We start from the raw sequence: 16,215 nt of genomic DNA on the forward strand, positions 1-16,215 counted from the left end.
AACCATCCAGAGTTTCACACGTTTGTCTGACTTTAATGCAAATGGGATTTGCTGCTGAGTTAGTTTGATTGCTGACAGTAAAGCAAACAATATAAACCATATAAACCTGAGCAGTAAAAAGGTGGGATTACTGAGATGGGTTGCTGAGTTGAGATACCATGCCAAATATATGTTATAGTTTTGGATTTCCAGTCTGTTTTCAATATGCTACTTCCAGGAACCATTCCCACACAGAACCTCCAATGCTCCCAATTAATGTGAGGATAATATGTCACTGTAGACCTTCATTGAACGGCAAATCTTGTCATCTCTAGCTGGTATATGTATTTGTCAGGAATGTTGGGAGTTGCAGTACAAAAAATCTGGTCAACTCTGTGATTTCACCCTGTTCTTATGCTTTTCATGGCCTTCAATGTATCCTCCATGGAAGGGGATTGGACTGGATGAGTCTTGTGGTCTCTTTCAGCTCTATGATGCTATAATCTCCATGATTTAGATATATTAGGATTTGACATCATTGTTATTGAAAGAGCACAGGTATGGGATGCCAACCTTCTGATGATTCTAGATACAATGTAGGATGTGGATTAGGTTGATAGGAGAATCTAACAAAAATGCTACAGTGCTGGTATAACCATATGAGCAGCTTCCTCATCTTGAAGTACAATATTATTCACTACCCTAAACCTGTGTGGCTTCCATTAGTTTTAACTGGCACTTGCCTGAAATAATTTCCTGATATATTCAACCACTGTTTGAAATCAAGCAAATTCTAAATCACCTCTTCAAAGCTAAGCAAGGTCAGGTTAGGCTAGTACTGGGATGGGAGACTGCCAATGACTCCAAGATGCTGCAGGCTGTATTTCACAGGAAGAAACTGGCATAAAGAAAGCCCTTTGGAATTTATGGGGTTGCCATGTGTCAACGGGTGACATGAAAGCACATACACACAAACAATATCATAAAGCAGAGGCAGCACCTATCTGTACCTTCATATTCTATTTTCCTATACATACTGTCTTGTGATTTTCATATTTTTAAAAAGCTGCTAGATATAGCTAAAAATCTGTCAATCAAATACCATATTTACTCAATTCTAGTGCTCATCTAAATCATCTCCCCAAAATTTAGTGTGTGCATTAGAGTTGCCTAATATGGTAAATGTTTTTTTAGGCTTCAGGGTTTTGAAAATTGAGGTGCACATTAGATTTGATGGCACATTAGACTCAAGAATACATGGTATATATACCTACCCACATGATAACATTTCTTACCAGTGAATGTGTATGTGTATGAGAGAGTATATGACAGAAAAAACTAGCAAGATTATCTGGTGTTTTTTTCTGATACTTCCTTGCATTCTAAATTAGATGTGGATATATACAAACACTGTACTATAAATGACAACATGATATATGCTTTATCCAGTTATATTGGTTAAATCCTATTAGCTTCAGTGGAATTACAACTAAAGACAGGCTTTTTTAGTTTAAAGGTGTCATGGCAGGGGAATTATTGCTCGTAAGAATCTATTTTACTATTGTTTTTTTCACAGATGTTGGTCGTACAGAAATGTTTGCCCAGATGTGTGGCCCTCTGAGTATTACTGGCTGAAAATTCCTATAATCTCCAGGTGAAGAATGACTGGCGAGGCTTTCAGACAGCATCTGAAGGATCAGATTGATATACTCCCAACTTAGAGACTACACTGGCCCAAACAAATTAATTTGGTACCACTGGAAATATGCTCTATCTTTAACTCTGTCTTTAAGGTGTTCTCTGTCTTTATCCTAAATCTGCCATAGCAAGCTGGCTCACAAAAGAAAAACTCTACAAGAATTACACCTAAATTAACAGGTTTAGGATGAGCAGAAGTGCCCTCTCTACTATCAATAGCCATCTGTTTGTTGGCTGTCCTGGTTAAAAATATATATTGTTTTGTTGGAGTTAGTAACGTTGTCATCCTATTCATATATTATTAAGTTGCATGTTGCCCTACAGCAGTTTCAGCATGGCATATATTTATAGTGAGGTCCAGTTTGTTTTATCCATATCTTCTCTTTCCTGTATCATTCTAACCTGCAGTCATTTTGTCTCCCCCCCCCCCTTTTTTCCTCCCTTCAATCACGTATTTGATTTTTCACAACTATTTTAAGATAGCTAACATCTGTCCATGAACTATCCTTAGTTGATGTGGAAAACCTGCATGGTCAACCTAGGCCTGATAAAGTACAGATATAAAGTGAAATAGCATAATTTGCTACCCCTCATTTAGATCTCATTGCTGAGCCCAGCTTGGGTGGGGTTTTCATATTTTGAATGAAAAAAATTCAGCTGTTTGCTGATGGACTCTACTGGATCTGATCTTCATATATTCAGTAGAATAAATGCTTCTTGAATTGTGTTAAGTACAGCCTCCCAACTGATTTTTCAAACGGGCATGTTTTCACCTGGCCTTTCATGTCTTTCATGTTCATGGCATTTTTCATCCCTTTTTTGTCCTTCTTGTTCTTCTTTTTCTTGCAGCAGCATTTCTTGCAGATGCAGAAACAGCAGGTGAGGATCAGCAGCCCGGCTACTACAGCAATGGCAATCAGGGCCCATGGTGGCACTGTAAAAAACGAAATGGGAATACTTAGCATGATATCGCTACAGTCTCAAAACAGAGGAGAATATAGCTACAGGTTGCACTGCAGCTAACACTGTTAATTTAAAGATTATTTCTACTCTGCCTTTTGGTCCAGGCCCCTTCTACATCCCATTCCCCATCTTTGCTGCAGCTTATCTGAAAAAAGAAACATCTAATACTAAAAGTACCCATTTAAAATTAAAGTTTAAGAACTCCAATATAGGAGGACTAAAACATGCATTAGTTAAGTAGAAGGTACAATGGCTACTTAAACTGTGGAAAGTTTGCCACACACCACATTTAGGTGATATGACCTCAACACCCCCTTTGTCTGAGCCCACCAGATGCACCTCGGACCATAAGCCATACGTTTTGACATGTGGTAGGTCTTTACAAATACATATTACTTTCCCTAGTATATATTTTGATAGACTGAAATAATTAATATCCTTCTAGCCAGCTTCCTAAACCCTAAAATCAAGATGATTGCAAAAGATCTGAAAGAGTGGGTTTTCTCACCATCTTAATCAACCCCACCTTTCTTTTCTTACTTTTCATTGATTCAACTTCAAAGACCAATGGATTCCCCTCTCTCTTTAGGAAGAGACCCATTAAGCTAGGGTGTTCACTGTTATCCTACACAGGCTATTTAGTTATGAATATGGAACTAAAGAACATCTCCTGCTTGACCTCCCACCCACAAGCCCACCAGAAGCCGCACTGAGCAAAGGGGGTCTGTTCAGCTGCTAACTAGGTCCAAGTGGGGCGGCATTTCCAGCCTCCTCCCACCAGCTCAGAAGGCTGTAATGAGGAATGGTGATAGGAGTCCTGCTTGCCATGTTGTGTGTCTGTCCAGTGTGTTCCATACCTCCCATATATTGAGATGAGCTAGTCTCAGATTGGGTGCACACTGGTAGTATCTAAAGCCCCTTCCACACAGCCGTATAAAATCCACATTGAACTGGATTGTATGGCAATGTGGAATCAGATAATCAAGTTCAAAGATATTTTGTACTATCTGCCTTGATATTCTGGCTTATATGGTTGTGTGGAAGGGCCCTGAGAAGCTGAAGCCAATTTGATTTACAACATGGCTCAAGTCAGAAATAACAGTATATTCCAGCTGAGCATCAACCAAAGGAAGAAACCAGAAGGATCAACCAATGTTGAAGTCAGAACATGAAGTTTTGATAAGGGCATTTGACATGTTGCCATCAGCAGATAAATTTGGTTGGCTGAGTTCTTAAATAGCTGGCTGCAAATAGCAGAGGCTATATGTAAAAATACCTCTTCCTGTTTCACAAAAATTACTACCTCAGTACTTTATCCTGATTGAACCTGCATGGAACTCCTTGCTCAACCATTCATTTTCTACAGATTCACCTCCCAGGAATTGTGGGATACAGCTTCCAATTGTTGCAACCATGCTTGCTGGTAGGAGGGGGTTGGAAATCCCCTCCTTGTGCTCTGATCAGTAGCTGAACTTCGTTTGCTCGATGTGGCTGCTGACTGTTAAGGAGGAGTATTTCCAGTTGTGAGAATAACGCCAAGATCATGACTATGTAGTGTCACTGAATATAAATCTGTAACTCTAGATTACCAAACTGTAACTGTAATACTGAATTCAAACCACGACACTAATTTCTTCAGAATACTACATCCGAAAGTTGGGCATCCCCACAATGGTGTCTCACAAGTACATTTTTTTTGCCTACAAGAAATTATTACACTTTCTGCCAAAAAGATATAAGACTAGAGTGATTCAAAGCAGCAGGTTTAATGCCAGACTATCCCTTTGCATGCTACAGATATGAACAAAGCAATATTCAAACATCCCCAGGGTAGAATAACAAATGTGTACTCCTTACAGGGAATTTTGTTTATTTCATTCATGAACTTCTCTTTAATTTTGGCAAACACATCCTCCTTGCTCTCCACTGGGCCTGATATTGTTGAGTTGTCCGTAGAGAGTGATGGTGGTGCCACTGTTGTAGTTGGGGATGCTGCTGGACCACCTGTAGTAGCAGCTATAATGGGCTCGGGGTTGGCAGGTTTTTTGAAGAGATTCCACTTCATCTTGACTGTTCTTCAGGCTTTCTGAAAAACAAAGGAAATCTGATAATAACAAACCAGACCTTCTAATGGGGTTTGAAAATGTTGTGTTTTTGAGCTACAATGTTCAGAATCACTCAACAACCATGACTACTGGGAACTGTAGTCCAAAAAGGAACTCCCAAGCTTTGGTACAAAAATAATTATATTTCATACTGAAGACAAAACTGGAAACTGCTTCTTACATGTGATATGACAGAGACAGAAGGGTTTGCTTTGCTGGTTCCTTCTCAAAAATAGAAATAGCATAGTAAGCTGCTGACTATTGAGCTAGTCTACTGGTGCATTGACTGGTCGTGGCTCTCCAAGGTCTCGGGCAGGAATTACTCCAGTTGTATTTAGAGATATCACGGACTGAATGTGGGGTATTCTGCATGCAAAGTGCTCTGTACTATTCATAGCCATATTGCTGGCAACATATATAGCTCTACACCTTTGAAAACATACTGTTATCTGTTTTGCTGTTCTCTTTATTTTGACCTTCATGCACTCAAAAAAGGATTGTAAAGGCAGTAGCTGTTTGCTTTGCATGTTGTAGACTGGCACACCCAGGACTACAGTTGGGTTAGCTAGAGAAGAATCCCATTCTTTCCCAGCAAAAGCTTCCTATTATGTTTTATACTGGCATTGAATGTTAGCCTTTTTTTTTTACTTTGGAAGCCACCCTGATCATGAGTCTCAATGGGGAGAGAGGGCGGGTTAAAAATAAAGTATTATTCTTAATATTCCTTGCATTTATTACTATAGATAAGTTGCTTCATCCCAACCCAAAGCCTGAGTTCTCCCAACCTTCCTTCTTCTTCATCCCTATGCCAGTGCTGCTTTCAGCAAAGCAGAGAACAAGAAGGAAAAGGAGAGGTGTTTGAGTATAAAAAAAAGTCTTTGCAAAAAGAAGCATCTTTGTCAGAAGCTTCATTAATCTTCTTGTAAACTGGAAAAGGAAAACAAGACGCCTGGGGGAGAGGGGAATGAAAACAAGACCCAAAGCCTCAAAATGATGGTGAGAACTGGCACAATTTTGATACAAGTTATAAAACATCCAATGTATCTCAACATCTTCTGTCTATGGTGATTCATGGATAACATATTTTCTTTGAGATTAGCTTTTCTAGAGTGCTCAAGTGGACACACACACAAAGCCATCCTGAAATAAGGATGTAAACAACAAGACCCACAAGCTGTGTTCTATAATTATAGGTATGGGCATATTTTCCCATTTCAAGTTGTCATTGTGAAAAGGGGAGGTGATATTGGGGCAGTATTCCATATGACAGGACATTATGTTGTCAGAACAAAGCCTTGAGAGGCTAATGCTGAGTAGCCCGCAGTGATTTTGGCAAGAAAGGAGAGATGTAAGGAGACCCGCTGAAATATACAAGCCATCTGCTCTAATCTCTTGTCTGTCTTCAGGCTGCCTTATCAAAAATTCAGAGGACAATATTTGAGTTCTGAACATGTGAGATGCATGTTCAGATTCTCCATCCCCTTAATCTCTGGGGGGAAGCATTATGAAAAAGCAACATCCCTCTGTCTAATGATAATCTTGTAAAGATATAATGAAATGTAAATACCCCACTTTCTCTCGACTAAGGTTTACAGAGCTACTGACAAAGAGAGGGAATATATAAAACCCCCAAAGTCTTGTCAAAATAACCTTCTTTTATCCCAAGTGACTCCAGAACCACTTTTACTCTTCCCTTATGCAGTATAAAGAGCCATATATCATCATATTTCAATCAGTGTCTTCTTCCATCAAAACAGAAGCAAAACAATTCAAGAATCTCAGTGGGAGTGGAGGAGAAAGTCAAGTGGGAACTGCATGCACCTGCATGATAAATAGTGACCATATGGCTATCTTAGAAATAAAATTGGGAGTACTTCCATATGCTTTGAGAGAGAGAAAGCACCCAAACCCAGGATTTAAAATGACACAGGAAAATCTAAATGAAGGATATACGCTTGATATTTTTAAAGGCACAAATGCCATTGCAAAGTGGTGAAATATGATAACTAATCAGTCAAATCAAATCATATACTCATTTTCTGTAACAGTAGAAAAATAGTCAATATGGGAACACAACAAACCATATTTCTAAATAATACTAAAGGGCTTCTTCTCGAGGTCATCCACCTGAATCAACTTCAGTACACATTTCGTCTACTGCTACATCTCTACTTGAGCCCTTTGTCTCTAAAACCATCTCCTGGGCTTTACTCCTTTTAAATTTAGTTCTAAATTGAATGCTAACTAAATATTGACTTCAGTTAATACTCTTAAGTACACCAATTTCTTTTGCCAGTCTGAACATGATGGAAATGAAATTCTGATCCTGAACATCCACCTCTTCAATGATGAGACAAAGTTGAATGAATAACATTTCTGCATGTAACCACAGGGCTATCAAAGTAGCATTTACAATATTCAGGTGAAACTATCAAATTCCACAAGGAATTCCATCTGTAGGCTTTTAGTTTGTACCATAGGGGTACAAATAGAAGGGTTGCTGGTATGCAAATGGATACTGGGTAATACAACAATGCTTTAGTGCTGTTCCGTTACTGTATTAAGGGGAAGTCTCCTGATACTGTGACAATGAAGAGAAGACTAATCTCCAGGAAGACTGACTGTTTGGGCATCAGGGAATCTACTCAATTTTGGTTTGAAAGTTGAGGGAGCTATTCAATGTGCTAAACCAGTGGTCTGCAATCTTCCTAATGCCACCATCCCTTAATACAGTTCCATAAAATTATTTTTGATGCTACTTCATAACTGTAAATTTGCTACTGTTACGAATTGTAATGTAAATATCTGATATGCAGGATGTATTTTCATTCACTGGCACAAATACCTGATACGCCCAAATTTGAATACTGGTGGGGTTGGGGGGGGGGGGTTGATTTTGTCATTTGAGAGTTATAGTTGCTGGGATTTATAGTTCACCTATAATCAAAGAGCATTCTGTACTCCACCAATGAAGGAATTGAACCAAACTTGGCACACAGAACTCCCATGTCCAACAGAAAATACTAGAAGGGTTTGGTGGGCATTGACCTTGAGTTTTGAAGTTGTAGTTCACCTTCATCCAGAGAGCACTGTGGACTCGAACAATGGTGGATCTGGACTAAACTTGGCATGGATACTCAACATAACCTAATGTGAATATTGGTGGAGTTTGTGGAAAATAGACCATGACATTTGAGAGTTGTAGTTGTTGGTGTTTGGGCTGAGCTATAACTCTCAGAATCAAAGAGCATTTGGAACCCCACCAACGATGGAATTAGGCCAAACTTCCCACACAGAATCCCCATGATCAACAGAAAATACTCCATTTTCTGATGTTATTTAGCAACCCCTCTGACAGCCCCTCATGACCCCCCCCCCCCCCCAGGGTCCCAACCCCAAGGCTGAGAAATGCTGTGCTAAACTTATTTTGAGGTGGAATTCATCACCTTGGAAAGCTCCTTTAATATCAGATTAAAGCCAATAATTTATTTTAATCTGAAATCAGAGTCACTAGACATCCCTGAATGATACTATCTAGCTCAGTTACTATCATCTTATTCAGGAGCTGAATTTTCCTATTAATTTGGTTAAGTCGGCTGCACTTTCTTTAGAAGGGGGCACCTATTTACCAAGTCACGAGACTTGGTATACAAGTTTGAGTCTTTGACTTGGATTAAATTTTGCACTCAGCCATGGAAACCCAGTGGATGAACTTGGACAAGTCATTATCTTAGTCTTAGAGGAAGGCAACGACAAAGTTCTTCTGAATATATATTAACAATAAAACATTATGATAGGATTGCTGTCAGTCAGCAACAATGATGGTCATCCGTAAGATTTCTACATTCAGTACTGAGCCATGCATTGATGAAAGATTAGGAGTATAAACACTATGGACGAGTAGCCAGTGCACAGCTCTCCTGAAAAATATTTTTGTCCTTTCAGAGAAAGAACATTTGCAGAACAATAATTTTTTCCCTGCAGGGATGACCAAAGACATTTGACCTTTGAGAGCCAGAGGGTTCCTCCTTCAGATACAAAAGCAAGTGGACCAGCAGAGGCTCTTTTTCCAAGACTGCCACCACACTTAATTCATTATGTTTATTTAAGAGTACCAGGGAGGATGTGTGACAAATGCACCTCTGTCCTCCAACACATGGAAATCTGACATATCACTAATCTCACCCACCCATGCACTGACCCCTGCCCAGTTCCTGAGATATTTGCCTCAAGCTATTATAGGATCAACTCTGTTTTTCTGACATGAACCAGAAATCCGGTCAAGTCAACTCTTTACATCTCTCTGTCTTCTATAATTAGGCCAGAAGAAAACACAAAGCAGTTGGCAGGGAAGTCCCAAGTTAATGTTGAGTTATATAGTTTAACAAGCACATGTGGTGAATCTAAACTGTGTTGTACAGATTTTGAGCTTATAGTGGAAAGGACTATAATATGGCATGCCTATTAAGAGGACATGTGGTCCACCATGCAGAAAGCATGCCCTCTGGCACTGGTGGAAAAAAAGAAGCTCCCATTTCAACCTGCTGAACTTTTCATTGCCTGTGCCTTCCAGCAGGAATCCATATCTGTTTCTTCTTCCATTGCAAAAGGAAAGAAACATCACAGGCTCTGCTAGAGTCATTTCACAATTGAAATCGAAGATATCCAACATCTTTATAATGTCTGACAACTACAACTTAGGAAACACAAAATAACAGCAATTTAGCTGTGTTCTTTATGTACGTAGCTGCCAAATTGATCTTTCTTCCTAGATAACATGCATAGAATCATATAATCATAGAGTTGGAAGACACCTCAGGGGCCATCCAGTCCAACCCCCTGACAGAAGCAGGGAAATCAAATTCAAAGCACCCCTCCACCACATTTCAGAGCAGAGAGTTCCACTGCTGAACAGCTCTCACAGTCAGGAAGTTCTTCCTAATGTTCAGGTGGAATCTTCTTTCCTGTAGTTTGAAGCCATTGTTCAGTGTCCTAGTTTCCAGGGCAGCAGAAAACAAGCTTGCTCCCCCCCCCCTCTGACTTCCCCTCACATATTTAAACATGGTCATCATGTCTCCTCTCAGCCTTCTCTTCTACAGGCTAAATATGCCCAGCTCTTTAAGCTGCTCCTCACAGGGCTTGTTCTCCAGACCCTTAATCATTTTAGTCAACCTTCTCTGGACACATTCCAGCTTGTCAACATCTCCCTTAAAATGCAGTGACCAGAACTGGACACAGTATTCCAGGTGTGGTCTGACCAAATTCTTTGGATATTTTTTTCTTTCTATATGTATTTTATTTTACTGGCCATGTTGGAGGAGCAGCTCTTGAGTCTATGTGTTGTAGCTCTTCCATAGTCAATGGCACCTATTAGAGTCATTCTAGTGGCCAAAAAAGGTCATCAAAGTATCTGGCTAGGAGCGACCATGGAGGAAATACAAAAGTTCTTGGTATGAACAATATTCAATACCTCACTCCTGATTTTCCTTGCTTACTTTAGTCTCCTAAGCACTCTCCAATTTCATGCTGGTTTTAAAAAATTCTTTTCCTTTCTTATCTCCTTTTCCTTATCTGTATAGATCTAGACATATTAAAGATCAACAATGCAATGTGCATACTCCCAAATTGTATGCTCTGAAATAATGAGACCCCCCTTCTTTTTCTCTTTTTCTAAGTATGTTCTCTCCCTGCAATTTTAAAAAGAAATGAAAAGATCTGTTATATGCCCCAAAGATTTCTCCATGATTTTCCCATGGGTCAAAAAAAATTCCTTAACTTTGGTCCTCAACCTGCCCTTGACTTTGACATTAGATCGATTTATGTATAAGTACAGTATTTATTTATTCACTCAGTTTATATATTGCCTTTCTGCTTATATAGGATTTTTATTCTATGAACGGGCATACATTATACATTATTTCTTACTCATATATGTATATACCTACTTTCTGAATCAGCACTGTATAATGGTTTGAGTGTTGGATGAGGAAACTGGGAGAACAGCCCTGGAAACCCACGAGGTCACTTTGGGCAAATCTCTCTTTCAGCCTCCATGGAACACAAAGATAAATCTCCTGGAGAACAAATCTTGCCAAGAAACCCACATAATAGGGTCGCCTTAGGGCAGAAATCACACAACAACAACAACAACAACAACAACAACAACAAACCTCCTTACTATAAAATCTCTAAAGACATAAAAATTAGAAACAGCAAAATCATTAAAATGGTAGAACAATATAAACCATTAAAGAAATTAAGACCAAACTTAAGAGACACATTCAAATACCTTTTCTAAAAGCAGCACAGGTATGGACCACTTGTAATTCCACTCAATGCATTTTTTCAGTACTGCTGCATATGACCCTGGAATGTATCAATTCACAGCAACAGCAGGCCAGATTAAAACAGGCAATGTGGCAACTCTAGTCACCTCATGGGACCCAGGTTTTGTGACACTAGGCAAACAGCTTGCCAGTTTCCCAAAGAGTCTAATTAGTATTTAAAACGAAGTGGATAAATTTAAAGGTTATTTCATGGTGACTGCTAATGGGATGCTCATTAGAGGTCAAGGCGGTCTCTTCCTCAAAGATTGTAGGGGTTCTTTTTTCTCCATTTTCTCTCAAGCATCAACATGAGCTTCAGCTAGATAAGACACAAGATGGTGGGGGTGAGCTTTCCTGATAAATTCAGACTAAATTCACCAAGCTTTGTATTTTTAAAGGTTTTATAAATTGGTTTTTGGATTACATGAATGGGCCATTACCAACCAAATATAAATTTAGCACTGACGTTAGAATTTAACATGAAGGACGGGGTGGGATGATGCTCTTCCACCATCTAGTCTTTGCTACGCACGTCTCCCATGCTCAGCTATGAAACTACTCATTGCACCCACACAATTTTAGAAGAATTGGATCCTGCCACCATCTCATCTAGTTGCTCCCTTCTCAGCTTCACAATTTTGACTTTGTTCCATTCGCAAATCCCCTTGTCTCCTGAACTTGTCATTTCACTCCTTCACAGGAGAGGAGGCCTACATATTTATGAGTCAATATTTATGGCTGACTGGTAAACAATGAGAGTGCCTGTGGGCAGCATCTCATTTTTGCTCTTTGGCATCTTTCACTGATTAATGCCAGTACTAGCAAACCTGAAACGGGCATGCAAGTGCCTCTATAGACCAAGGGTAATAGATTCTTTTTCCCTATGAAATAATTTAACAGAGGGGAGAGGTTAGACAGACAAGGGGTTGCGGGAGGAGAAAGAAGGAGGGAGAGAAAGAAAGAAAGATTGCTCTGCAAAAGCCATTGTGCCAGTTGAATGGCTAATGAGTCAGTCAGTCTCTCCTTTTCTGCTTCTTCCCCAATGTAACACAGTACATTTCAAGCCTTCATCAATCAGAAAGGGGGGGGGGGGGTTATTTAACAACTATGCTTCAACTTAAATGACAGCTTCTTAAGGCTGAAATAGAAACAGAGGGGGAGAGGGAAAGAGGTAAGCACCTATCCATCAGGCCAAATCTGTTGGTGGTGGTAGGAAACACATGCTAAGAGGCACTTTTGAACAGCAATTGGATTCAAGTTGAAAGTTGCAATACCAAAACGCAAACTATTTTGAATGCTTAAAATGCACAGCTAGAAAGATAAATTGCTGAATTGAATAATGCAGCATGACCCGCAAAACTGTGGATAATAAGGATCCTGATAAGTTGACAAAGACTTCAATTTGTTAGCCTCTTTAGGTCCTCCTGAGCTATTCTATGTTATGCTTGAGCCAGAAGAATCCCATAGAATTGCACTGAAGGCTCTAGAAAAGTGCACAAACATTTTTGGGGGACAGGGATGGGACACAACAGAATATTTTTTGCATGTGTAAGTGAAACAGTGGATGTTAAGTCAATGAAAAAGGGGGTTATGCTGTATTTACAAATACCAATCCATTAACAGAGGTCTGAACAAAGATAATGGCATACATATATCAATACACGAGTCCTCACTAATGCACATACCACAAAGGAATCTTCCCAGAGAGCAGGCATGTAGCCAGGGGGGGGGGGGGGGCTCGGGGGGCTTCAGCCCCCCCTGAAATTCTCATGATGGTTCGCGAAAAGGCCTTACTGGTGCATTATTTAAACTGTTATGTTTATTAATATCATGATTTGATCACCATTCTCAATATATCCCATATGTATGGGGGTATTGGGGTAATGATACAAAAGGTTTGCTAGGCTAGACCCTCTTTCACTCAGACTCAGCCCCCCCCCCGAAACTCAGCCCCCCCCGAAACCCCCCCCCTGAAAATTTTTTAGCCCCCCCCCGAAACGAAATCCTGGCTACGGGCCTGCCAGAGAGTTTTGAACCCTAGAAAACAGGCTTTTCTTAAGCAGTTTTATTGCATTCCTGCATCAAGTTCTGAAAAACTTGTATTACCTTACCAGCCTTTTGAAAACTTAGGGCATGTGACATGATTTGCATCTTTCTAGATCCTATTTCTTTAAGTTACGCTCCTACAACGGCTAAATATATTATGATTGAGGCTTTAATACTAATTCAGTACTGTACCCAAAGATGTGTGTTTATATATCCGCGAAAGTTCATGCAAAAATAAAAACAAGTTAGTTCTAAATGTTTTGCCATATTCCTTTTTCCCCTCCCCTTCCTTCCTTTGTTTTAAATTGTTATAATTGTAAATAACTAAGTAGAGAAAATGGAGGTGGTTCGGAGGCAAGGGAGAGCCTTCTACCCTGTTGATTTAAGGTGTACAAGTTGCATGATTAGATTTAAATACCGAAATAACATTCTGTCGTCCATTAGACAAAAGATACACATAATCTCATGTGTGGTTTTTTTTCTACTTTCGGGTACTCTGCTATTCTGTGGCTACTATCCAAACAAAATCCCACATTCTCTGACTGTATTTCATCCAAATATAACACTCACTCAATCAGTAATGTGATTTTCTCTTATCTTTGATTATTAGAAGTACAGACTTTGTGGCTTTTGTCATCATGCCAACTTCCTCTCAATCTCCCTTCACTTATTCCAAACTCTGTCAATTATGTTGCAACATTTTGATTGATTGAGTTTTTTATTCCCATTTCTCTCATTGTCCCAATGGACCAAGCATTACCTTTTCTTCTTAAGTCAGTAAAGGAATACAGATTGCACTGGTAGCTGTAGACGATTTTCTAAATATTTCTGCAGCAGGCTCTACATCTTTGCTTATTTTATTCTTAAAGAAGAGGATACTAAATTTAAAGTTTTCACCCCACTGGGAATTATTAAGATTTTCACCATATTTTTTGAGCATCTGAGAACTACATTTTACAATTTCATTTTTTTTTTACATTTTGTAATTCTTTGTAAGCAAATTTATTTGCACAATACCCACTGCATAAAATTCAACAAAAAATAAAACATGGGGGAAAGCATTTTAAGGCATGTGCCTGTTTTTAATTTCACTAAGGGATTGTGGCGCAGCTGGCTGAGTGTCAGCTGCATTAAGATCACTCTGACCAGAAGGTCATGAGTTTGAAGCCAGCCTTGTTGTCGACCTTTGCAACCCGAAAGACAGTTGCATCTGTCAAGTAGGAAAATTAGGTACCACCTATGTGTGGGGAGGCTAATTAACTAATTTACTAAGTTATGAGGCCATAAAAAGACTCCAGCAAAAAGCACTCCAGCAAAGCATGCGGGGAATGCAGAAGCACATCATCAGTGTCGCAGATGGACAATGAAAGTGACAGCTCCTCTGGTGGCCAGAAAAAGTTAAATAGCCTCTGTGTATGTCTTTATACGTTGTATGTCTAATTGGCATTGAACGTTTGCCATATATGTGTACATTGTAATCCACCCTGAGTTCCCTGTGCGGTGAGAAGGGCGGAATATAAATGCTGTAAATAAATAAATAAATAAATAAATAAGGATTAATTTCATAACAACCGATCATTTCATTGATGAGGCTGAGAAAATGTACAATTATTTTTACTACCCCAACTTAGCACTTATTTATTCCACCAAAGAACAGCTGCAAATTCCTGCAAATATATATAATTGGTTGTTTGATGTCAATATGGTCAATTGGTGTTGGGATTGAGTGGGTTGTTAATTGTATCCTTGTCTGCTTTTGTGGTGTGGCACTGAATGTTTGCCTCTATGTGTTTTTAGTGTGTTGGAACCTGCCCTGAGTCCCCTTGGGGATTTTATTTATCATATCAGGAGTGAACCAAACAGCTGTATTGTATTTGTTTGAAAAACAAAACAAAAAAACAAAAACAAATAACCCACAAAGTTTGCAAACTTGGCATTCTATTAAATGTCCTTTGACCAGTAGTTGGCCACTTGGAGTGCCTCTGGTGCTGCTATAAGAAACTCCTCCATTGTGCATGTGTCAGGGCTCAGGCTGCATAGTATTAGGTAGTCTGTGGTTTGCTCTTCTCCACACTCGCATGTTGTGGACTCCACTTTGTAGACCCATTTCTTAAGGTTGGCTCTGCATCTTGTGGTGCCAGTGCACAGTCTGTTCAGCGCCTTCCAATTGCCCCCGTTTCCTGTGTGCCCAGGAGGGAGTCTCTCATTTGGTATCAGTCATTAATTGAGGTTCTGGTTTAGCCTGCCACTTGTGGACTCTCACTTGCTGAGGTGTTCCAGCAAGTGTCTCTGTAGATCTAAGAAAGCTATTTCTTGATTTAAGTCATTGGCATGAGGGCAGAATAATAATAAATAAATAAATAAATAAATAAATAAATAAATAAATAAATATGGTCTCCTAATATAGGAGCTCAAAATGCCAAAACTGTAGGATATTCTAGAGGAAATTACAGTAAATTGAGACAATTGTAAGAAAAGGACAAATATAACCTAATGTGTTAAAATAATTAATAGTTCTTCCCACCAGAATTATGAAAAATTGGAAAAAGCTTTTGGGTATTCACTGTAGAAGAAGAAAGAGAAGAACCATTAACAACAGGAAGGGAAATGAAATAGGTTATGCCCAAGTCTAAACATGAAAGGCATTTCTGTTGCCTGTCCACCTGACACAAATAGTCTCAACCTTTCATAAAGTGGGTTAGTTTAAACAAATCCATGTATTCCTTGCAAAACAAGTAACACTACGTGCACAGTATTGGGAATATGCAAAGAATAAAATAGAATCCAAAAAAAAGGAAGAAGATCCTAATAGATACACAGCAATGACCAAAAATGCATCCAAAATGCAATTTTAAGAAATTTTGTGAATGATTTAAGGCACAACTTCTGGGTTTTGTGTGCTAAACTGAGAACTTAAAAATTGTCAAAGTGGGCAACAATCCACAAAAGCTCGTGCTAACAGATTTGTTAAAGTGCCATATTTTCAAAATGAAAAATTATCTTCACTGCGCCATCAAAAGCTGTCTGTCCTGATCATACATTTGCTGTCACAGGTAGAAGTGTTGACAGTCAATGAGCACTGGGAGCCAGCACAAAAT

The 16,215-nt window shown here is 39.2% G+C and overlaps 1 protein-coding gene across 6 annotated transcripts in view; it reads right to left on the reverse strand.

Annotated features, from left to right (window-relative positions):
- SYT2 (synaptotagmin 2) overlaps nt 1-16,215 on the reverse strand; it is a 198,694-nt gene that overhangs the window by 23,127 nt on the left and 159,352 nt on the right. For all 6 annotated transcript variants that reach the window (XM_060772521.2, XM_060772523.2, XM_060772519.2 and 3 more), the window contains 2 exons: nt 4,498-4,726; nt 2,451-2,611 (listed from right to left, as the gene is read on the reverse strand). In XM_060772521.2, the coding sequence (XP_060628504.1) occupies nt 2,451-2,611; nt 4,498-4,705 (369 nt within the window). In that variant the 5' untranslated portion in view covers nt 4,706-4,726. The remainder of the gene's footprint in view (nt 1-2,450; nt 2,612-4,497; nt 4,727-16,215) is intronic.

This window comes from Anolis sagrei, chromosome 4 (assembly GCF_037176765.1).
Source record: "Anolis sagrei isolate rAnoSag1 chromosome 4, rAnoSag1.mat, whole genome shotgun sequence".
Lineage (NCBI taxonomy): Eukaryota > Metazoa > Chordata > Lepidosauria > Squamata > Dactyloidae > Anolis > Anolis sagrei.